The sequence below is a fragment of the Aphanomyces astaci genome (genome assembly GCF_000520075.1).
Source record: "Aphanomyces astaci strain APO3 unplaced genomic scaffold supercont1.66, whole genome shotgun sequence".
NCBI lineage: Eukaryota > Oomycota > Saprolegniomycetes > Saprolegniales > Verrucalvaceae > Aphanomyces > Aphanomyces astaci.
The window spans coordinates 101,648-125,950 of record NW_009798329.1 but is presented as its reverse complement, the minus strand read 5'-3'; the positions used below and the strand labels follow the sequence as shown (position 1 = coordinate 125,950).

Sequence of the window (24,303 nt, the reverse complement as noted above, 5' to 3'; positions counted from 1 at the left end):
CAGCGATTTTCGTGATTTCACCGCATCTGATTGGACAAAATTGGACAATTTTGAATTCGCAAGGTGACCTGCCTTGCGAATTCCAAAAAGAGATAGACACATGAAAAATAAAAATCATCAATACAAACTTGAAGCTATATTCAATTGAAACTATACAATTTCAGAATTATTTATGGAATTCGCAAGGTGGTTCACCTTGCGCAGCATACAAAATTGCCTATTTCACCTTGCTTTTTCTGGTTAATGAACGGTTTTCAGTCTTGGTTGAACGGTATCCAGATTATTATTGACAGTGGTCGACAGTCTCGAGGGTGCCTTTGGCCATAACTTTTCCTACAAAAACATAATCAAGAAAAGGTGAATACGAAAAATGTAGCGCTCCGAAGACGCTAAAAACGTACAAAACAATGTTATCTTGAAACCGCATACACCCTAAGATATCATTGTTCAAAATTTGAAAACCTGTCAAATTTCACCCTCATACCAAATACACTTTGACACACTATACAATCGCTGAAAAGGACAGGCAAAAACCCAATAAAACCTTCAAGCATTACACATGCAAAAACCCCCACGGAAACCCACCCAGCGAGCGACATCGACCGCGCCACTGCGTACGTAAAGATGGCTCGCTCCCGTTGGACGAATCGGGATACGTCTCAAAGAACGAGATTCTCGATATAATAATGGCCAATGCAGTTCTCCGCCAAGATGGAACCTCGGCAGCCGCCCGCCTACTGCACCGCAAGGAGCAACTAGTCCTACAAGTGTGGAAGGAGTTCATCCAGCGCGGCACCACCACGACTAAGCCCCAAGCATCACGGGACATGTCCCACCGCACACGACTGCCGGTGACGTCCGACCTGATTCAAGAATTCGTCCGCCATCGTCGTCAAGACCGACAACGCACCGTCGCCAAGGACGTTGCCTACTTTTTGCGGTCTGAAAACCGCCTGGATTTCGATCCGGAATCGGAATCCTCCACGCAGCATGTCCGATGATAATATTCAGCATCGTCATATGTATATTTCTGAAATGTGTGATGTTTTATCGGGCGATGTCAACCGACGGCCTGTTATATATTCGGATGAGAGTTATATTCATTACCATTATAGCCGGCATGATGATTCATTATTTGATCCGAATGATGACCTTGATGTTGAGTGAAAGAAAAACACAAAGGTGAAAGATTTTGTTTCATTGCTGCTATTCTAGACAGTGGTTGTATGGATAGCCGACTCTTATGCTTAGATATATTTCAAGGGGGAAAACGAACTGGAAGACCTGAAACAAAGGACTATCACGGAATGTTTGACCATGCATATTTTGTCTGTTGGTTTACCAAACTTCTTTTAGAAATAAGGGGTCGTGGATTGCAAAACGCTGTTATAGTAATGGACAATGCAAAATACCATAAAGGTCTCCCTACGGGTACACCTAAGTATGGACAAAAGAAGAGTGTCCTACAGAATGCTTGCACTACGTACGGCATTTCTTTCATAAATGATACGAAAGCTGCACTATGGAAAAAGCTTAGTGTGCATGTCGATAAGATTGACATCGAGGTTGTAACGCTGGTGCGTGCCGCAGGGCATGAAGTGGTTTACACACCACCTTACCACAGTGACCTTTTCAACCTATCGAGATGGTGTGGTCGACGCGAGTGACAGCGACGATGACAACAGTGATGACAGCAACGACAGCAACAGCGATAGCAGCAGTAGCGAGTCGGACAGTTCAGAATCAGGGAAGTAACATTTTTTCTCTCTTCTTATTGGTCGCATCTAAATATGCAGCTATGTTGTGGAAAGTTAGAAAAACTCTATATTACGATTCTTTTTTGGCAGGCACCCTCCAAGCTGTCGACTACTGTGAACGTTTTTCAGGGTTTGTTCACTTGGTCCGTCGTTTCCCACACATAAAAACTCTGATAATCGGAGCTCGTCGGCGTTATTCCAACACTGAACGCTATGAATCCAAGTACAGTTGACACGAACGTACCAATTGTATGGAGTTTTGTGCAACCATAGTATCGGTTTTCGTAGATTTACAGTTAGCAGCAACTTGAACATGCCCTCCGCAAATGTGTAGCTCTCCTGACCAATCTTACTAATATAAGAGCATCTCCACCGCATTCCAGTAAATCGACACACCAATATCCGCATAGTGTTCGGATAACAACCTCCAGTATTGTAATGGACTGATAATTCAGGATAATTCGCACCGCAAAAAGCCCATTTTCAGCCAGTAAATTCACCATCATTCCACCAGGTGCTATCAACCCGCGTTGATTTTGCCAATGAGGTATGCTTCACCTCCAGGAATGGCACGCAATGATGCGCATCATGCATGCATATGTACAAAGTTATCCTTATCACCAGGAATGGCATCAACTGCAGTTTCTCGTGAACAAGTAAACGGAGTACGGTGATATACAGACATAATAGGCATCTGCCAGCTCGATTGGACCCGCGCTATTGACCTTGGTAATGCAGCAGTCAATGGCGCGGGTCCTGTCGAGTTGTAGTCGATGACATGGGTCCTGAAACATTAACAACACGGCCACCTGTCGCGAAGACATACCCACCGACTGCCGCACGACTCTCGCCAATGCGGCAAGCCATGCAACTTCGACCGCCACAAGACAGACACCGCCAACCACGGCAGGATCGGCCTCGGACCGGGCTCGGACCGGCGCAAATAAGCAATCGATCGCATTCGCGTGCGTTCGATGCTGCCGCCTAACAGTAAACTTATCACGGCATCACGGCAGCATCGACCGTAGGCGAATGCGCTATTGGCCGCAACTGACCTACGCCGCAAGAGTCATCACCACATAAGTCATAAGCTATTGACTGCGGCATACATACCGTGCCAGGGCCGCCACGACTGCACCTCGACCTACCTGAGGCTTCGCTGCTCCGTGTTTATGCACCGATGTCTCTATCCGGCCACTATAACCGGATACTGACTCCAGCAAATCCAGTACAAGTCCATCAAATCTGTGTGACTTTTACTGGAATATTTGCTGGTCAGCAAAGTACTGTACCGGATACTGGCGCGGTGCGAAAATATTTCAGTAAAATTTCAGTAAATCAGCACACAGATTTACTGATTGGCCAATTTACTGGGCGCGGTGGAGATGCTCTAAGGTAATCCATCAATATCGCGAACGCTTGTCATTATATCCAATCCAATGGCTTCATTCTGTAATGAGGAGTTTTCATTGGATATGATTATATTCAGCCAACACCACCTTGAAGTCCAAAACTATGTTCATTTTTATGCAGTCCAATACAAATTTCAACTTGTATCTTATTATAATGCCGTTCGCGAAATACAAAGCCAAAAACGTTTCATCAATTCTTTAACGTTACGTTATAATTTCAAAATACAAATTGCTACAAATTACTTCTTGGCACTAAAAACGTGCAACTGGATTTATATTTTCCAACGCTATGTTAGCTTTTTTTATTCGAGGGACTTTTTGTGGTGGAGTGCTTCAAACATTTGACATTTTAGTGCACAAAAGCGTTCGCGATAGTGATGGATTACCTTACACTACTACTACGTATTAATAGTATTAATAGTACTACTAGTATGTGACAACGTGGTTCATTGCATCGATACATGATTGGTAGAAAACAATCCCTCTGAAAATTTCAATTACCTGCAATTTCATTTCCATTTTGAGAGGTAACTGGATAAAATATAGTGTCTCGGAACTGTTTTCAGACGCATTTGGATATTTTCACTCTTTTAGTTCATTTTCCATCAACACCAATACTACGTAGTACGAATTTCGACATGATTTGAAGTCCAACCAACTGCATTAACTCTCCTCTGTAAGAAGCACACTATTCATATAACGTTACGTATAGTATATATAGTACAGTAAGTACTACCAACAACCTCGAACAAATGTCCAATTATGAACGCCATTCTTCTTATTTTCATTGAATTAGTACATAATGTAACGTTATGCCTGTACTGTACAACATAACCCTCGACAACACATTATGTCTCCTCATCATCGTTGTGGCGTACCCAACCAATTACAATGCAATATATATATACTAGTATATATAAGCTGCCTGGCAACCTTCAAAGGGCCATCGCCGAACTCGTTTCAAGTATTTTAGCATTTCACATCTTAAGTCTATCCCAACATGTGCTGGGCCGGTTGAATAGCGTACACGCTGCCGCTCTCGCACGCGCCGACGGCCAAGTCATGTCCTCCGCTGCCGTCTCGGATCACGTCCACCCCAATCCACCGCGAGTCCCCGCGGAAGCCGAGGTGGTGGTTCATCTGAAGGATGGACGGCGAGTGTTCCTTGGCCGCGTGCTTCTTCTTCTCCGCCCCGTCGAACGTGCCCACCATGAGCTCGTTGTCCAGACCTGCCACGTAGCACAGCGTCGGGTCCGTCGGCGAGAATGCCAGGTACGCCAACTCGTACTTTAACGGACAGCGCCACCTGCATGCATTACACCACATACATTAAAGTAAATCCTACCATCCTATGGGGTATCGCACTATATATATAACGGGAAATTGCATGTTATTTATTTTCTGAATCCTGATATATATATATATATATATATCGGGGTTCAGTATATTTATATATATATATACATAGAAAAAGGCATTCCCAATGGATAGGCATATTATATAGCGTTTTTTATATAGAATATAATATATATAACATATATTCTATATAATGAAAAAATCATTTCAATGGGTATGGAATATGCATTCCCATGGGTACGCAATATATATAAAAAGGCATGTCAATGGGAATGCAATATATATATATATATATATCGTACAAGGAACGGAGCTTCCACTTGCGCGTGTCGTAAATGTACGCGATCTTGTCTTCACCCCCAATAGCTACCGAGTTGCCATCCAACGACCACGCGACCGCATGCACACATCCGAGCGACGGCAGCCCTTCGCGGGCGATGCGCTGGTGTGATTTGGAGTCCCATATCGACATCTACCACAGACAACAACAACATCAAACATATATTGTATTACAAACATACAAATATATATATATTTGGAAATAATATATCTGACGAGCCTGTGTACAATGGTTATATATATAACCGTTATACACAGGCTCGTACAGACACACGATTCAGTTTGGATAGGATGTTAGGGCGTCATATATTGCAAACTATTCAAGCATAATCATATATATTATAGTATTGCTCATGTTTTTTACCTGATTGTACTCCGCCACGACTAGCGTCGACGAGGACGAGTACGCCAGCGCCGTGGGCATGAGCAACGACGTTTGCACATGCGTCGTCTGAAGCGTGTGGCTGTCGTAAAAGCGAACGGCCTTGGTGAAGCTATGCGCTGTGACAATCTACGGTGACGACAACTGGGGTGACGATAGGTGGTGACGACAACTGGGGTGACGATAGGTGGTGACGACAATCGTCACACCTGGTTCGACACGGGGTTGAATGCGATGCCAGCCCAGCCAAGCTCGGGGGTCCCGCCGTCGCCACTCAGCACGTGGCCCGTCGCGCGACAGTCTGCCGCTTTCAACTTCTTTCTCGATGACTCCCCACTTGATTCCTCGTCGTTGTCGTGGATATCGTCCGTGTTCACGGCGCCGCTCGATGCGGTGTACAGCACAGCCACGCCGCGCGCGTCCACTGAGGCCACCAATGGACCTACCATCACCACCATTTCATCATGGACATTCATGGGAGCGAATGATATGGCACGACGTTCGCCGTGCATACACACATACCCTTGTGTGCGAGGGATTGGATCTCCGCCTTGTGCAGCACCTCCTCTGCGACCAGCGGACGTGACGTCGGCGCTTTCATCTGTACGATGTTGGAGATGTTGGCGCCTTGCGTCCCGAGCGTCACACGTTCCTGCTCGTCGGCCGACAGCCCCAGCGGCACATGCGTCTCGAAGATTTGGCGCCCCGTGGCGTACACAAACTCGACGACATTGTCATTGCCCGACGTTCCTGTGACTTGTAGACGGGTGGGCTGAATGTTGCCGGCAGAAAACCTGGTCTCGCTCAAGATTCCTCGTTGCAGCGTTGCCAACTTGGCCACGACACCTTCCGAGGCAGGTAATGGAGCTGCATCCTTCTTTAGGAGTTTGCGCTCATGCGCGGCGCGACCCTTCTGTCCTTTGTAGTCAATGATCACGGTACCATCATTGGCATCTTCCTTGAGAGCTTCCGTGACGGCCTCGACGGACCGCGGCTTGAACATGGATCAATTGGTCGTGAAAATGTGATTGCTCCAATTCTCGATTAGGTACCTTTCTATTTTAACGAATTACAAACGAGAAAGGGGATACCTTATTGAATGCATGGAAATCCAATTTTGCGATGTCCCTAAAGCGCCGTAGCAGCACGCCGCCGCCGACGCGGGTCCGCGACTTCCCTCTCCTTGTAGAGAAGTCCAAGGGCGACAAGGATAAGTTAGTGGTGCACCTCCAGGTGATTGTGCTCGACATGGACGACTTGCAGACCTCCACGTCGGCGTACGTATCAGTGCTCATTGCCGACGACACAGCGGCGGCAACGTTGCTCTTGAAGCGATCCGTGGCACAATGTCTGAACTTTGGAGATATCCTGAGTGTCGAGAATGCTGCACTCGTCTTCCACAACACCCACTTGGTCGTGAGCTTGACGCCCACCGGACGTCTCGAGCGGGTGGGTGAATTCACGATGGTGTTCAAGGAGAATCCCAACGTCAGCAACTACGTGTATACAAAGGACTCATCTGGACTCATGGTACGTCCTCGTTTCCTTGACTTATCGATCTCACTCGTGCGAATACAGGTGCTGGATCGACGGCCAAAGCCACCGCAGCCCCGGTAGAATGCTGCATGTCTTGTTCCGGCAACCACGACGACTCCATTGGCACTACTTGAAATGGATTAACACGGACCACCATGATTCCCATCTTCATGGTTCTACCGTGTAAGTTGTCATTAAACTGACCATCAAAGAAGTTATAACGTTACGGTCGAATTGGTGGTTGGAGAGGGGGGGGATGCTGCGATGAAAGAATTTCATCGACATGTGGGGGTGAGTCATTTTAGAATTGGATGTAGTGCTAACAGACAATGCAATTCTTGCGCTATGGGGTGACCCAATGAAAGGCTCCGAAGGAGCCCACACTTCGACCATGCTTCGTGCTTTGGGGGACAACGTGTTAGTGACAGACATGAAAAGTTGACCTTTCTCATGTGTTTGCCCGTAAAGCCGGGGGGAATCAATCCTCCACATGTTTCGACGGGTATTGGTCGCTCAACTCAGGCTCCGATGATGCTGTTTAAGACAACTACGTAGTATTAGTACTTACTACTGCTACAACTAGTAGTAGTTGGCAATGACCAACCGAGCAATCCTTTGCACAGAGACAAGACAAACAGGTACAACCACCAACACTAGATTCCCGCCCCCCCCCGAAACGATAGACTTAAGCACAAGGAAACGTCTCGTTTTTGATCATGTGATTAACCTGATCATGGCTTACGCAGGGCTCAACACTGCTTTGACTTCGTCGTACAAGACCAGGACGAGGGCTGACCCGGACCCGCGGAGGACGTTGGAGCCCGCGCCTTTGAAGTACGCCGGCGCACCCCCTTCGGTCGTCCAAATCGTACGCCAACAGTGCCACGTGTTCGCGTACAACACGTCCGGGCGACCCACTTGCATCATCATGCGACGCCGCACCGTGTCCAGCGGGTACGACAGCAGCCCCGCCACGGTCTGCACCGTTTGCGCGACGATCCATTTTTGCCACAAGGGGGCGTCCTTGGTCAGCCACACGTCTCGAGCGGTGTCGTACCCGCCAAAGAGCGACGCGCGGTACACGATGATCCCCCCCATAGACACCCCGAACCCCCAGTACAGCCCCCGGAGGCCGCTCGTGGCGTACATGTCCGTGAGGCAGTGCCACAACCCACGGTGGACGCGGGGGTGCTGCTGACACCGACGTCGGCCCCGAGCCGGGTGCGGGCAAAATCTAGCGGGTACACCGCGGCGAGGGAGTTGGCCCCGGCAGCCCCCCCTGCGGCCATGTTGCAGAGAAAGAACCACCAAAACCCCATATTTTCCTTGGATCCGGTGGGCAAGAAGAGCTGTTTGTACTTGTCCTTCGTGGCAAAGTTGAGCGCTTGGGTGGGAAATTAGCGCACGACGTTGGCCAAGTTACCTCGCCAGAACGACGCCAGGCCTTGTTCGTGAAACACGCGGACAAAGCAGTTGAGGATGCCGGTGTACGGCTGCTTGATTTGGGTCGACGCAGCTTGCACTTGCAGGAAACCTGACGCGCTCGATGGGCGCCGTGGCAGTCTTGGCGATCCCCCCCGATACCCCCCCTGCGATAAAGTCGACAAGAAACGACGGGGAAGGGTTGGGACGGCTTTGTTGGTTTTGGGACGTCATGGTCAAACGAACAATGAGCACTTTTCCCCATTACTGCAATCCAAACAAACTGGTGCTCGTAAAGCGATGTGGAGGTCAAATTGGAGCAAGATGTGGACTTGTCTCGGCTGGGGGGCTGCATGGGTGGGATGTCGCGTGGTGGGAGGATTAGGGCTACGTTTGGGCCTGATATGTTGAAATCGTGGCGTTAGGTACTGGATCTCAGTATTTTTACGATTCTGTAGTGAAGGTAAAAGCTCAAGCGAAAAGTGTTCGAACTGCATTGTACTTCCCGAAGACCACTGGATGAATCATACCTACATCCCAAATACTAAAACTAGTACTAGTGCCATGTAACGTTAGTACTAACAGTAAGTTACTGACGCCCACGTGTGGTAAAAATGGATCGTCACGCAAACGGTGCAGACCGTGGCGGGGCTGCTGTCGTACCCGCTGGACACGGTGCGGCGTCGCATGATGATGCAAGTGGGTCGCCCGGACGTGTTGTACGCGAACACGTGGCACTGTTGGCGTACGATTTGGACGACCGAAGGGGGTGCGCCGGCGTACTTCAAAGGCGCGGGCTCCAACGTCCTCCGCGGGTCCGGGTCAGCCCTCGTCCTGGTCTTGTACGACGAAGTCAAAGCAGTGTTGAGCCCTGCGTAAGCCATGATCAGGTTAATCACATGATCAAAAACGAGACGTTTCCTTGTGCTTAAGTCTATCGTTTCGGGGGGGGGCGGGAATCTAGTGTTGGTGGTTGTACCTGTTTGTCTTGTCTCTGTGCAAAGGATTGCTCGGTTGGTCATTGCCAACTACTACTAGTTGTAGCAGTAGTAAGTACTAATACTACGTAGTTGTCTTAAACAGCATCATCGGAGCCTGAGTTGAGCGACCAATACCCGTCGAAACATGTGGAGGATTGATTCCCCCTGGCTTTACGGGCAAACACATGAGAAAGGTCAACTTTTCATGTCTGTCACTAACAAGTTGTCCCCCAAAGCACGAAGCATGGTCGAAGTGCTATTGTTGCTATGGTTGTGGTTGTTTTCGTGGTAGAGCCTGAAGTTGTATTATTTGCATTAATTATGGTACTCGTTGGTTGTGGTCGGTTTCCCGGGTGGCTGTGTATGCACAACTAGCTGCAGCTGATGCAGCCAAGTCTGCAGCTTTTCCTATACCCGCCGTTTAGTCTGATGCTAGTAGTGTGCTTGTGAGACCTGTTGGTCGATGAGAAACGCAGCAAAGTCGACGTCATGGAGGGGCAGTACATCTTTGGGGTACAAAAGGGCGGGTATCTGAGTCAGCAAGCGCATTGTGGAGCTCTGCGCTTGCGGGGGGGGCTCGCTGCTGACCACAGCTGGCGCCGCAGTTCCAGGCTAGATTCACATCTCCGATAAAAGGTTTCACTCACGACAATGCGGCGTACATCTAGCAACGCGGTGGGTACGATTTGCTGGCACAGCGTGTACATGGCGGTGGCTAGCACTCGTAGGTTGTGCTGCACTTGGGCAGCAGGTTGCACTTTGCTGCCAATGCCACCTTCCCACGGCCGTAGAATCAAGTCGGGCACCACGATCCGCACCACAACGAAGTTGAGCACCACCACGTTGAACCTGTGCGGGTTCATTGTCATGTTTCTCGTCGCACCAAGTGAATTAAACTCGAGTGCCGTGCGCTCTTCGGCCGACAAGTACTACGTGCAACCACAGTCCGCCACGTCATCATGAGTTCAGTCAAGATATATCGATGTTGAGGTTGCCACTTAAGTACATCTGGCGGAAAGTACACGCCGTCGGTGGTAACTCGTCGAAGAAATTTGGCGATCGCATCCGGCGTGTCTTGCGGCCGGAGCGTCGTTTTCACGATGGCGTCGACAATGCCTTTGAGTCGCACCTGACCATCATTCATGGCACAAAATGATATATCTGGACTTCAAGTTGAAGTTGATACGACAGATACTACTACTAAAAAATGACATATATCACTTTTTTCTCACTTTGAGTTGAACGAGGGCTTGGGGGGTATTCTTGGGGACCTTTTTCGGAAACAAAAGGGTCTTGTACTTCTTCTTCAAGCCTTTGTCCGCTCCACCCCCTCCTCCGCCAAAGTTCATAGTTGGATCCTATCGAAGATATTTAGATTTATTTACCCCTTTCGCTAGAGTGATAGTTCGGTCTGTATTGATATCTACCTGTAGCACGGACGCGATGGGCACCCGCACTTCCTTGGCCATCCACGATCGAGTGGCTTCGACATAGACTTGAATCATGTTTGCCATCACTTGGGCTTCTTCGTCCCGCAACGTCTTGCGGCGCGCCAGGGACAGCCGTTGCAGACACACCACGCTGAGCACTACCATCGCCACCGACCGAAACACTTGCACGGGCTACACATTGCATATCGTAATATTAGTTTCTCCACAAGTTTCTCCAAAACAAAACGAGTATTCATACAGCCATGGCCCCTTCCCCAAACGTCGACACGACTCCGTTGGCGGCGTCGGCATCGAGGCGCCACTGCGGCCGCTTCAGACCCGTGGTGCTGTGATTCATGTGCTGCATCAGCGCCTTTCGCCGCATCGAGTCATGTCGCTTGGATTCCTTCAGGGGCGTTAGCGTATGTATGTATGTATATACACGCCTGAATCGTGACTGTCACCTGAGCGGCTACATCCTCCTTGCCTTGGGAAGGCGGCGGCGGATCGGCTAAAATGTCGTTGGTGTCGTAGTCATCTTCTGGAATGGCCAGCAACTACGTTTGTTTTAATCAAAAGCTAGAAAGCTGCCCAGCATGCCTGTTCCTCGTCCTCGGAAAAGAGGGCGCCCCCCGTCACAGGCATTACTTCTTCTTTGCCCCCTCGGTCGTGATGTGGCGTGGCGTTGTGGGGGCCTGCTTGGGAACGTTCCACTGGAGCCGCGGCAGCCCCAGCCGTCGGTGGACGTTTTGGAGGCCCGCCAGTCCAAGGGGCTGCTGCCGCTGTTCCTTCTGCAGGATCCAGCGACTTCGATGTGGCAGGAATGGCAGATGTCCGTTTGGCTGCTTGTCTTGGTGGTGGTTGGGAGGGATTGATAGCTGCCCCCCTTGCGTCGGCTTGTTGCGGAACATTCGGGGCATTCGCTGGCTCCTCCTCTGCCTGTGGATTCAGATCGGATGGCTGAGGTTGACTCAACAGTTTCTCCACCTTTTTCTGCTGGTGCAGAATTTGCTGGAGTAATTCTGTCATGGCAGCTTGCGATTGTTGCTACCCCAAAGTTATTCTTCACTGGGGGCTTGTTTGTGGGAAATACGTATGAGCGACGTCTACTGTACCTCGTCGTGTTTATGCAAGTGGTGCTGAATGTCCTGCAGCTGGTTCCTACGTCAAGTATGTAGTTATAGCTGAATCATGCAAAATCAAATGGCCTTCAGCTCTCGTTGAGACTGGCTGGGAACGTACATCATGGCTGCGTTTCGATCTCGCAACACGTCTCTCAGTGTACTTTGGCGCAATTCTCGAATGCTTTGCCGCAACTGTTGGTGGTGGTGGTGGCGCTGCTGCTTGATAGCTTGCTGTGCCGCCTGCCATTGCTGCTGCTGCTGATACTGCATGTAATACGCGTGCATGTTTGAGCTAGTAGGGCTATCTATATATAGCTAAACATATACGGAGTACTACAGTGTTGAATAGTAGCTAGCTTATGCGTCGGTGCCCCGGTACTCTTATCCCAACTCACATGTGAACTTCCTAGTCTAGCACATGAGTCGAATCCAGTGACGGGGGGTACCGAAGATCCCGTCGACTGCGACCATTCAACAACCAGTGCGACGAATCTTTAGTGCAAGCACCCCCCCACCTAGGCGTGTAGGTGTAGATCCAAGCAACATGACATACTTGTCGCCTGTAGAATGAATGTATGTTGTAAATAGTGTTACACAAGCGCAGAATGCATGTAGCTATCACGAGGATGATTTCGTCCATTTCATCCGTCGCTCGCGGCACCGTGGCCACATCAAGCACCCACCTTGCTTGTTCGACCTGTTGATGGATTGTCATATATAAGTGCGCATTTGACGACTGCCGACGTGGCGACGTGATTCGCTACCTGCGAGGTCTGCGCTCTCACGTGATAGTAGATTGCCATTTCCAGGCTTCGAAAGGCGAATTTCGCACGAGGTGCATCGGGCGTTGTCGTCGTAATGTCGGTAGGATGCTAAACGGGTGGCCAAGAAGACAACGCCAGTGCACCAAGGGACCTCATGCCAAGAAGCTGCCACGTCTGATTGATGGATATGTTCAGGTGATTCAACGGTCAAGGGACTTCCCGTAGACTCGAACAGATTGCCCCACATTTTCATCGCGATGCTTACCTCACTAATATGAAGGGGCAAATCACAATAGCATTCCTCGTGTTCAACTTGCACTTGGCATTGTGACCTCGACATTGATAACACATGGATCAGCACTTGTCGGCTGTGTTCGTCGACAACGGCAAGGTAGCGCCATGGGACAAATAGTGGAATGAATAGTTGTCGTTATAATTCCATCTAATCCAGCACGAAGTGCCCTCCTTTGCCCAACGAAAAGCTCGCCAACGTGTCCAAGTCGGCGCGATGTTCGCGGTTGACCTCTCGGACAATGTCCTTGATCGAAAGCATCCCAATGATGTCGTTGTTGGCGTCCACGACGGGCAGATGGCGAACGTCGCTGTTAAGCATTTTCGTCATGAGCTTCTCGGGGGATTCGTTCTCTTTGGCCACCACAAGGCGGGCTCGATGTGTCATGATCTGGGAAATCAACGTCGATTTCGCCGTCAATCCTTGCAATTCCACCTTCTTGAGGTAGTCCCGCTCGCTCACCACGCCGACAAACTGGTTGTTCTCGTCGGAGACGGCCAGGCAGCCCAAGTTGATACCAGCCATACGGGTGATTGCATCAAACACCGTCGCGTCGTGCTGGATCACGAAGTTCACGCCATAGTAGCACGACTTCTGCATCATGTCTTTGGCCGTGCCCTTCTGGTAATGGAACTGACGAGTCAGCATTGGGCGCACCATGGAAGTGCGGACAGGACCAGCCATCTTTGCGACGAAGGCGGCACGCATGGTTGTCTGTGGGGGACAGGGTGATTCTCTCGATGATGAGGACAACAATGCGCTTCTATGAAAGAAGTATCTAAAGTGCCAAATCACGCAGCCCATTTTTTAATATTATTGCGCATACTCTTGCTAAGCTTGATATTCCTATACATTCCGAAAATGGCAATCTATTTACCTTTGATAGATAATACACTGTTTAAATCCATAGGTATTGAAGGAGAAACGAGGTTCATACCCTTAATGACACTCCTCGAAGATACAAATACTTACCGAAATACATAAACGCAATCTCATTGGTTGTTTCTGAAATTGCTACGTTCTGATTGGTTCGCAAGTCGATCGATTGATGAAATGCCCTTGTTTACTCCTTTGAAGTTACACCATGGCTTCGCTGGCTCCGACAAAGATGGTGTTTTCGTGGTCTGGAATGTGTCGCGCCGTGGCCAGCACCGTCTCCTTGCTGTGGCTATGCAGAAGGGATTGGATCGTGGAGCTGAGCGACGGCGCACTGACCGACGACCGACGCCGCCGGCCGCCCTGGGGTGCGGCTTGCTGGGGATCTTCTCCTTGCCACAAGAACGAATTGAGCGCCGCATTCGACAAATCGGCCTTCTCGAACAAGTTCATGACAAACTGGCGCGCGGAGAGGCGGTAATGGTACCGCGCCAAGATGGTGTGCGCCGCCAGCGCCGTCTCCGTGTCTTCAAAGAGCTCAGGGTGCGACCCCTTCATACGATTGAGCGATGCGCCGGCCTCTTTCTGGGAGATGGTCGAGCTCAAGTCCCCAACGAGCCGCAGGATTTCTTTGGTTTTGGCCGTGGTTTTGGCAGACTTGACAAAGTGGGGAGACACAAACGGTTTGAACGACACGTCTACGAGATCACTCGGGTACGGCGGCGTCGCCGTCGGCCATACAAACAACGTAGCCACCGAGTTGGGCACGGCGACGGACGCGAGGGGATCCCGGGGCACGGCCCATCCGGCATGCGACAGCGCGCGCTTCCCCGCACTGGATCGCGCAATCAACCCGAGTACAAAGAGACTCGTGCCCCGGAGACTTAGCAGGTCGCACGACGTTGCCATATGGACGATACACTCGACCAGGTCGTCGGCATGGGATGTCAACAGATCCATTCTATATGCCCATATGTACAACAATTAGTATAAAACACAAACCAGTCAAGGCATCATCGATTGCCTTATTGCAATACAAGGCATCACATCCATATATGACAAACCATTGCCAACCATACGATAGATATTGTCAAATCGATTCGAAACTGCAGAATTAAGGGAATGGATTAATGAATAGTCTAAGCCAATCAAATCATGTTCTGTCGAATTTCTGCCAATCCAAACTTAGTATGTTCGGCCAAGCCAAAAATATACTACTATTTGTATAGTATAATTTGTACAAGCTTAAATCGGATCAAATCGATTCGAGTGCTCGTTGGCAAAATGCCTCTCAAGTCCATTAAAACCATTGTCAGCCAACTATATACAGCCAAACAAACCTATTGTCAGCCATGTATATACAACCAATCACAACCAAGTAGTTGACTCACACTATATATCCACAGATGGATTAATGAATTGTCTAAGCCAATCAAACGATGTTCTGTCGAATTTCTGCCAATCCAAACTTAGTATGTTCGGCCAAGCCACACATATACTAGTATTTCTATAGTATAATTTGTACAAGCTTAAATCGGATCAAATCGATTCGAGAGCTCGTTGGCAAAATGGTGAAATATATGCACAATATATACTCCAAGATGTGTCATATGACAGACAACTAAGGGCCATATGCAGTTAACCCCAGGGATTTAGCATTACTGATATTGAACGCACCCCCTCCACATACATAGATATAAATATATTGAGTCGATTATTCGAAATTAGGTACGAAATCGGCAGTGAATCGATCGACCAATCAAATCTGACAACACGAAAAATCCAGTGGCCAATCAAATAATTTCTCCACTCCAACGTTGAATTCGACACTAGTGTGACGACTCGTCTGGACGAATAAAATTTGACATACAACAGTCAAGTACAAGGAGAAATCGATTGATATATTTGGCGAAGCAGCACCAAAGTATCCACATTTGGGGTAAATGGACAATACATATATATTGAATAGAAACTCGTGTTCGTACCCGCGGTTGGTGCCGCCAATGTGGCCCAGCGTCCACAGCGCCGCCCGCTTCTCCAACGGGACAGCGGTGGGGTCCTTGAGCGACGCCACCAGCTCTGCCACGTGTCCGGACTGGCTTAGGATGGCGCATCCGTCGTCGGTTTTCGCGAGCTCGCCGTAAAAGTGGCGGGGGAGGGGGACGGTCGGGGCTTTGGACGGTAGCAGCTGGATCGTAAACTCGACGCTTTTCAGCTGCACGCGCTTGATCTGGTGGTTGTCCGTGTCCATGTCAAACGTCCACACGGCGCGCTCCCCCGCGGGACACACGCTCGCTTCCGTCAAACTATCATGGGTGGCGGCTTGGAAGAGCGCGGCCGCGGTGCGATGCTCAGGCCCGCATGAGCTCCAGTCTTTGTTCTCGTCGGGGGCTTCGTATGCCATCGAGCTGTCCAGATTCCCACTCTGCTCGGACGACCGATCGATCACACCTCGACTCTCCTACAATAATGGTGATGTTTTGTATTGTGCTTTCGAGTGAAATTTCATTGTGTTGTGGTTTCTCGTTGGAATTTAAATCGATTGGATTGGCTACTTCAGATGAGCTCAAAATTATTAGCCAATCAAAACCCATTTCTCAATGAAATTCAACCAATCAGATCGATTGTGGATCGGTTTGATTCGATTGCACCCCCTCCCCAAATTTGTATCAAATCGACAATATGTGTCAAAATTGAAGTGGGGTGGAGTGCTCAATCGAATGAGAATCACCAATTTGGCAGATATACAATCGATATAATGTAGATGGCCAGTTTATGGTGCACGGGACAGTTTAAGGTGCATTAATTTAATTGGCCAATGGAATAGCTTGATTTTTGGAATAGCCAATCGAATCACTAGAAATATGAAATCGCCAAAAACTAAGCAAAACCCGCATACATATTTTAAGCTTAACCCATAAACTGCTCGTCCTATTTTGCCTTGACATGAGTGGAAATTGAAGTAAATATGAATTTCGTAAGCTGAAGCCTATTTAAGCCGATTAACTGTAAATAACCAGAAGAATGCCCAACCTTTCGGCTTTATGCAGTACTTTTCAGAATTGAAATCCCGTTCCTAAGAGACGAGTAAACTGCATTCTACGACCAGGTCTCTTTCAAGTGCACCATACATAGGCCATCTACTTAGTACATTATGACCCAGATCAAACCAATCAAGTAGCCAATCAAATCATCCCCTCTTCGACCAATATCCAACATCGAATTCGTGTATGACTTGAAATAGTGTGACACTGGACGACTTTTTTACATACAACAGTCAATACAAATAATCGATAGATTTGGCAAAGAATTCGCACAAAAGTAGTCCAAATTTCGGGTAAAACAAAGACAGTATGCAATGCTCCAAGTCATAACCGCTACTTTGCCAACTTGTACATAAATATATATATATCAACAAGGACGAAACGATATCTCACACATACCGTTCGCGACCGAATCGGAGGGCCGCCAGTAGATGTTAAAGCATTTCCTCCCAGCCCCCCTCCTCCCATTCCCAGTCCTCCCCCCCCTCCCCCTCCCAGTCCCCCCAGTCCCCCTACCCCCCCGGTCGACCCTGGTTCCTTGTCATTTGGGGCAGGAAATCCGCCGTTCAAAGTCGGCGCCGGCTTGGTATGCCCCTTCCGATCCACGGGTTGCGCCCCCAGAAACAAACACGCTTGGAGCGTTTGCTGGCTATTGACCGTCACGGGCTTTGGGATGTTGCGGGCATCCACAACCACCCCCTTGATGCGAATTGTATTGAGGTGGTTGCCGTCCGACGGCGTGTGTGCGTCGTGGCCCGTCTGATTTGCCAGTCAGCGCAGTTCAAAGGACTTGTGTCTTACCTCGCTTGCGTCTACGTACGCGTCTATGGTTAAATGCGCGGGGGGGCCGCTCCCGGGGGGCCCCACGAGCTTGACTTCGATGTTCCACGGCATACGAAACAGCCACTCCAGCCCTGCATATATATATATATATATATATATATATATTAGATATGTCGCTTGATTCACAACTCATAGTATAGCTAGATAGGTATGTTATACATATATATATACCAGCCCTGCATATATATATATATATACATATATATGATACACAATTCATAGTATATATATATATATATACCCCATTGGTCCCGATGCGGGCCGTGCTTAAAGTTGGAGCTGCGTCGATTGGGCACTGTGACTGGAATTGGCACGGGCTTCAAAGCCGCCTTGGACGTGTTGGTCGTGACGCTCTGCTTGTCCCGAAAGACCCCGCGGAGCAGATGCGACTCGACCACGTGGACGTAGTTGACGACTTTGCTTTGCCGCCACTGCACCAACTTGGTCGGGATCCAGTTTGGCACGTCTTTTAGAAACGCTAGGCCTACAAACCCCGCAGGATTCATATATATATATTTATACTGTATATATATTTGCTTGACCTACAACAGTATTCATTATATATATATTTATTTATATGGATCGAGCTTCATTTATATATATGTATATAAACAAACCACCATGTTCATATATTCTTCAAGTATATATATACATATTTGCTCGGTCTACAAACAGTATTCATGTATATATATATATAGAAATACTCGATCCGATCCATGTGTTTCCCCTATACATTTCTATATATAAATAAATACAAGATACACAAGACAGCCTATTTACATGCATATATAGATAATATATACACAACTGTATGTACCTAGTATGAATACGCTCACAACAATCCATGACTAGGCTCATTCGTACATATATATACATATACCATGACACTTTGTAGACTCGTGGATAATATATTATTACCTTCGGGAAGGGACAAGAACTTGAGCAAAAGCGACTCGGCCTGGAGGTGTACGAGCTGCAGCGGCCGCTTCTTGATCATAGCCGACAAGTAGACGGGGGACTCGGCCGCTTCCTCCAGCACACTCAGCGCCGCCCGCGCCACACTCGTCTCTTTGTCCAGCTGGGCAACCAAGCTTTCAATGCCCCACCGCTCAAACCCTTCCACCTAATCATATTATTATATATTTATATCATAATATTAACACAATACTCGTACCTCAGACCGCAACAACGCCCGCAACAAACACGTGGCGTACAGCCGGAGGGACTCGGAGCCAAAGTTCATCCAATCCGTGAGCAGTTGACGAGAACTGCCTTCGACTGTGTAGTCCAAGTTGGCCAAGATCAATCGACACAGAAAGTCATGGCCTAGTAGGATATATGTTTGGTGTAACATGACTGGGTTTATATATATATATATATACATTTGTAGGATATATATATATATTTGTAGGGTATATAGATATATTTGTAGGATATGTATTTATATTTTTATGATATTTATATAAATATTTGTATGATACATATATATATATATAAATATATTTGTATGACATATATATATATATATCTATATATTTGTATGATATATATAGAATACCTTGACTCTTATCTTTGACGGCACGCTGGGTCTTGGACATGTCCATGGGCTGGCCTTTGTCGGTGAGGACCTTGGCCGTGCCCAACTTGGTCAAGCGCGCAAATATGCGCTGCATCATTTTCAGCCCTAAACGCAAATATATATTAAAAATATATTGAAGATATTTTAGTACTGGTCAAATGATATTATGTACCTTCGGGGGACGAGCTCATAAGACCCAAGAGCGTAAAGTATTCGCGAAGCATGCGTCGCGAGCAATATTCCGGACTGATATATATATATTTATCATATTCGACCATACATGCAACCAAGCAGAAGGGTACGTACCTGAACATCCTGGCTTGCAACTCGCCCAAATGCGATTCGACGATCGCAGCTTCCGGTCTGGCTTCGAGTTCCAATGCGGTAGAAATCTCATTCAGCAATTGCCCTCTACATATCAAATCACATGGAAACATTGATATATCGCATGGTCTCTTATCCAATAGAATATATATATATTCAAATATGCAATATTAAACTCCACAACAACATTACATACCGTCGATCGGTCTTCAAGAACGCAATGCCTTCGGGATGATTCAACAGCAGCGTGTACATTTGACACGCCGGACGCAAGTACGGCACGTAGTCGGGCGTCCACGGCAGCCCTGCAAAGTACCCTACACCACACCATTCCATATGAAAACCACAAGGAGTCATAAATATATATATATATATACGATATATACAGTTTTGCGTAGAATGACGAAAAAAAACAATATATATACCAGATTTGTAATACAATATGTATATATATACACATATACCTGATTTATAATATAAGAAGTATATATACCTGATTTACTATATACCCGATTTACAGAACAATATATCGTATTTCATTAAAATACGGATAAAAAAAATACAATATATATATAATATACCTTTGTCGCTGTTGTCACATCGAAAAAACCCCGACACGCGCTTGAAAAACTTGGTTTTCATTGCCTCCGAGAGCCGCGCGGGGTTGGTCAGCGGTCCTTCGAGCAGCTCGGAAATAATATCCCAGTTCCACCGGAACCAGTCTTTTCCGGATAAGACTCGGCTCTTGTGCATCAAAAGGTCCCTATATCGAGTTAATATATATTTTTAACGGTGGAGTGGTGGTTGTTCTTGTACCGAAACGTGTGGTCGTCCATTTGGTTGTCAAGGTGCACTTTGAGGTCGTACACCAACATTTCCCGCGCACTGTCTCGTGGACTTTGCATGCTAAAGTTGTGCAGCGGACGATTTGTACCCCGAAGCAACTCGGACGCGAGGTGGACGCCGTTGGCGGCACCCCCCGCGAGGGGGTTCTGGCGGGTGACGAGACCCCCCGAGCTCGAGCTAGCCCCCACCTACCACCACATTAGTACTGTCGATTGGTATATATATATAATGCTTCAAATATCGATTAATCAGCGATAACAAATATTTTAGAGAAGCCAATCAATCGCACAAGGCTTGGTGATCGGTTCAAAGTTAGTTTTCCCCGTCTCAGCGAGATACGAACATGTTGTTCAGACGAGCCAATCAATCGAAGGCCTTGGTTCGAGATCCAAAACGCACAACAAATATATACTAACTACTTTCTCATTTCCAGGTTACTGCCGACATTTCAAAATTCGCATGTTCCAAGTTACTGGAGACATTTGCATTTCATTGGCTGTAATTCTTCAATTCCTCTCAATATCGAACATTTATGACATTTCATTGGCTTACAATTGCTTTAAGCGCTGATTATAAACCAATCTTTTGCGAAAATTCAAGCAATTCCCTTTCAGAGTATCATTCGCCCAAATTGAGTGAGGGCTCGATTGTCTGTGTCAAAATACATGTCGGCAGTAACCTGGAACAGAGGAAGTACGTAGTATTGTGCGTTTTACTCATAACTTCGAAATTTCATGTAAAACTAAGTTTTAGAGGTATCTTTGTGACGGCAAACTACAATCAATCTTTTTAGCCAATCAAATTGCAACCCTTCATTCTTTGTAGCCAATCATTCTTCTTTGCTGGCGATTTCATCAACCCCCCCAAATATAGGCAAATTCGACTGAAAATCACAATACTGCACAACAAATATACTAATTACTACTCGTCGAAACGAATGCCAATCAAAATAGGGTACCGCGTGCGCCAGCTCGGCCAGCATTTCCGACGACCGGATGGCGCGTTCGCGCTGCAGGCGGTCCTCGGGGGGCTTGGTCTGCAGATCCGCGAGGTAGTCCACTTGCGAGTATGCAGTCGTCGCCACCAGCTGCGGCAGGGCCAGCAGCATGGCGCAGTGCTGGTCTGGCAGTAGCCGCGCACTCAAGTGCAGGATCTCACTGAGCAGTTCAATCGCTGGTTCGGCTAGCGCGGTTCGGTTCGCGCACGTTCCTATGCCAGATACTCAAAACAGCAAAACGACGGGAACACGACGTTTTGACATATCCAAGATAGTATAGAGCCAAGGAAATATATATATATATATATATATATATATGGTCAAAAATCCGTTCCAATTGGGCAACAATCAAAGGATGCATGTGACACCAAATGTTCGAGTGTGGCGAAGAATATATCTTAGCCAATCACATGGCACGCACGAGAAATTGCAACCAATCATCGAGTAGTAGCATCTGTTTTTTTTGCCCTAATCAAATGTGCGTATACCATATACATTAACCAAATCGGACTCGAATCGAATTCAAATTTCAGCAAAAAAAGGACAAGATTTCATAAAACAGTAAAAGATATCATATAACAGTTGACGTACCCAATGCGACGAGGGCTTGGAGCAGGCCGCAGTGCCCGAGGGACAGCAGCACCATCACCATGTAGTTATCGAGGAGATTCGTCTGAGCATGCGTCGACACGACCGCCGCCGCATGCTGCTTGGCGCTACTACTTGCGCCTTTGATCGAGTCGCCACTTCGATCCACGTCGTTGCCATTCTGTCCATACCAGTATATATCATCATTACCACACCAAAATACAAGTGGATGATACTGCATCGATCGGATCTAAACCTAAATATTGAATTTAATTTTTTTAAATTAAATAGAACAACATACAACCTTTCCATACAAAACAATACTCTCTCTCTCTCACTCTATATATCCTTAGTTTCATACCTACAACTTTACTGTTAAAACACACACATTATATATATATATATATATATATATATATATATATACCCATAACGAATGCTATTGGTACGAAAATATATAATATGTACTTTGAGGAATTTTAAAGAACGGATGGTCATGCGAAAAAGTCATTTTTCAAAAAGAATTCTTTGACTTGCCTATAATCCATTGTATGTTTGGTATACTATTAATAGTACCTTGTCGAGAGGCGCGTGGGTATAAAATATGTCGCAAATGGTGGCCAGCACCACCTTCTTGACGTCGTCGCCCACGGGTTGTTCGAGCATGCGCACGAGCGATCGAAGGCCTTGTGGGTTGGCTGTCATGATGAGTATACCCTATCAAACTGTTCAAAGCCCATTCAATATGAGAAGTACTGTATATACCGTCCACGACCGCATCATCATGACGATGGCGTTGCGGCTGGCAGTCCACCGCTGCCGACGTTCTGTGCCGGCAGGGGTGTCCGTGTCTGTCAGTGGCGCCAGCAGGACTTGTACATTGACGAATGAGTGAATCAAATTGCGGTTCGCGGGCTCGTTGATCAAGTACATGATCGTCATGAGCAGCGCGTCCGCCAGGTCCTAGTGTTGAGTTGATTTCAAGCTAGTGCGATGTACCGACTGTAGGATATTCACCACGACACTACCAAATCATGTGCAGAAGAAATAGGCACTACGTAGCATGTAGCCAATCCGATTGCAGGAAATCGTCACTTTAATTAGTGAGGGACTTCAATTTAATAGACATTTTTTTTTATATGCAAAGTCCAACACATCGATATCAACACAAGCCCAAATTTTGGCCGAAACGCCAATACCGCGAGGATTGATCCTGCAAGAAGATGTACACAGGACTAGTATAGATATCATATGATTGGTCTGTTGTACGGATGTCTACAATACCGATATACACATGTATATATATACATTGTCAAGCCGATTTGATATTGGAGTGTTTGGGTGCTCAATTGAATGAGTAGAATCACCAAATCGGCAGATATACAATCGATATATCGACCAATCAAAACCCAGATCAAGTAGCCAATCAAATTATCAACTCTTCGACCAATATGCAATATCGAATTAGTGTGTGACACTAAATTAGTGTGATACTGGACGCTAAAGTCAATACATTAAATCGATAGATTTGGAGCTCAAAAGTATCCAAATTTTGACAATATTATACACATACATACATCGCAAAACTATAATAACAACAAATCGGGAAGTCGACCATCATACCTACTAATTACTACTATGTACCTACTAACTACTACTATGTACCTACTAACTAGTAGTACATACCTGGCATGTGGGGTCGAGGATGCAGTCGACCAACGTCTTGATGCCGTTGCATTGCATGACCACGGATACATTGGCAATCGCCAGTTCGCGCAGTGTTTCCAGCGCCACGCGGCGCAGGTTGTCTTCTTTGTGGTTGGCAATCGCGACCACGGACCGGACGACGCTGGTCGGGACCTGCGACGCGTCAATGTCCATGAGCCGACGCACGACTTTTAGCGCCTGGATGCGTTCACCCACGAGCTTTGCGTCGCGCTCCATGCTCCGGGACACGAACAGGTGCACCCCCTGCTCTCAACACACGATCAGGAGGATGGGAAAGGCACGGATCGGTACCAGCTTGATGGCTTGTGCCGTGGACGCGCAGTTGATCATGGAGTAACGAAGCACACGCAATGCCGCCGTACGGACAGACGTGTCCGTGTCGGACATGAGACCCCGCGCGCAGTTTTGAATGCGCTCGACGGCGAACATCTCGAGGAGCATCGGGTCCTTCTTCATTTCCTGCATGATATTCCATGACGTCTCAGTCGCCCCCCATCAAGCGAGGGGGAGAGACGAAGCTACGTAACGTACATGCGTGATCCGTCCCGTAGCCTCGAGCTTCGTCCGGCGATCGAGTCCTCCGCGGTCGATCAGTCGGCATGTCGTCTCAAGCACGTGATACGCGGCCATCGCTCTCTTCCAGTCTGACGACGACGTCTTTCGCAATTAGCAATGTTCGGGAAT

At 47.5% G+C, this 24,303-nt stretch overlaps 7 protein-coding genes across 11 annotated transcripts; 2 read left to right on the top strand and 5 right to left on the bottom strand.

Annotated features, from left to right (window-relative positions):
• Positions 1–559: 559 nt before the first annotated feature.
• Positions 560–2,704, top strand: H257_15088 (hypothetical protein; the record flags this gene model as incomplete). Its single annotated transcript, XM_009843076.1, has 4 exons — positions 560–614; positions 700–992; positions 1,591–1,751; positions 2,578–2,704. The coding sequence occupies 4 exons, from the start codon at positions 560–562 to the stop codon at positions 2,702–2,704; spliced, it is 636 nt and encodes a 211-aa protein (XP_009841378.1).
• Positions 2,705–4,114: 1,410 nt separating this feature from the next.
• Positions 4,115–6,279, bottom strand: H257_15087 (hypothetical protein). Its single transcript, XM_009843075.1, has 5 exons — positions 5,769–6,279; positions 5,456–5,688; positions 5,229–5,375; positions 4,828–4,997; positions 4,115–4,475 (listed from the first exon to the last, which is right to left on the bottom strand). Exons 1-5 carry the CDS (start codon positions 6,247–6,249, stop codon positions 4,160–4,162), a joined length of 1,347 nt encoding a protein of 448 aa, XP_009841377.1. The 5' UTR covers positions 6,250–6,279; the 3' UTR covers positions 4,115–4,159.
• Positions 6,280–6,360: 81 nt separating this feature from the next.
• On the top strand, positions 6,361–7,016 carry H257_15086 (hypothetical protein). The gene is made up of 2 exons (XM_009843074.1): positions 6,361–6,776; positions 6,825–7,016. Exons 1-2 carry the CDS (start codon positions 6,369–6,371, stop codon positions 6,861–6,863), a joined length of 447 nt encoding a protein of 148 aa, XP_009841376.1. The 5' UTR covers positions 6,361–6,368; the 3' UTR covers positions 6,864–7,016.
• Positions 7,017–7,520: 504 nt separating this feature from the next.
• H257_15085 (hypothetical protein) lies at positions 7,521–9,088 on the bottom strand (the record flags this gene model as incomplete). The annotated part of the gene is made up of 4 exons (XM_009843073.1): positions 7,521–7,976; positions 8,030–8,166; positions 8,206–8,371; positions 8,798–9,088. The coding sequence occupies 4 exons, from the start codon at positions 9,086–9,088 to the stop codon at positions 7,521–7,523; spliced, it is 1,050 nt and encodes a 349-aa protein (XP_009841375.1).
• Positions 9,089–9,467: 379 nt separating this feature from the next.
• On the bottom strand, positions 9,468–12,035 carry H257_15084 (hypothetical protein). Of its 5 annotated transcripts, none has more exons than XM_009843069.1 (12): positions 11,857–12,035; positions 11,730–11,775; positions 11,602–11,661; positions 11,215–11,553; positions 11,061–11,171; positions 10,874–11,020; positions 10,612–10,806; positions 10,417–10,542; positions 10,191–10,313; positions 9,847–10,113; positions 9,638–9,796; positions 9,468–9,592 (listed from the first exon to the last, which is right to left on the bottom strand). In XM_009843069.1, exons 1-12 carry the CDS (start codon positions 12,021–12,023, stop codon positions 9,500–9,502), a joined length of 1,833 nt encoding a protein of 610 aa, XP_009841371.1. In that variant the 5' UTR covers positions 12,024–12,035; the 3' UTR covers positions 9,468–9,499. The 5 variants fall into 5 exon arrangements, with proteins under 5 accessions (XP_009841371.1, XP_009841372.1, XP_009841370.1 ...); XM_009843070.1 differs by having other exon boundaries at positions 11,079–11,171; XM_009843068.1 differs by having other exon boundaries at positions 11,215–11,661.
• A 743-nt stretch (positions 12,036–12,778) lies between these two features.
• Positions 12,779–13,566, bottom strand: H257_15083 (hypothetical protein). Its single transcript, XM_009843067.1, has one exon. The coding sequence runs from the start codon at positions 13,500–13,502 to the stop codon at positions 12,945–12,947; it is 558 nt and encodes a 185-aa protein (XP_009841369.1). The 5' UTR covers positions 13,503–13,566; the 3' UTR covers positions 12,779–12,944.
• Positions 13,487–24,280, bottom strand: H257_15082 (hypothetical protein). Its single transcript, XM_009843066.1, has 21 exons — positions 24,151–24,280; positions 23,911–24,078; positions 23,578–23,862; positions 22,657–22,854; positions 22,468–22,608; positions 21,895–22,072; positions 21,265–21,515; positions 20,277–20,494; positions 20,042–20,223; positions 19,657–19,777; positions 19,443–19,547; positions 19,309–19,382; positions 19,116–19,241; positions 18,732–18,883; positions 18,476–18,680; positions 17,799–18,041; positions 17,516–17,628; positions 17,114–17,473; positions 15,656–16,131; positions 13,767–14,631; positions 13,487–13,508 (listed from the first exon to the last, which is right to left on the bottom strand). The coding sequence occupies exons 1-20, from the start codon at positions 24,247–24,249 to the stop codon at positions 13,872–13,874; spliced, it is 4,455 nt and encodes a 1,484-aa protein (XP_009841368.1). The 5' UTR covers positions 24,250–24,280; the 3' UTR covers positions 13,487–13,508; positions 13,767–13,871.
• Between the last annotated feature and the right edge of the window lie 23 nt (positions 24,281–24,303).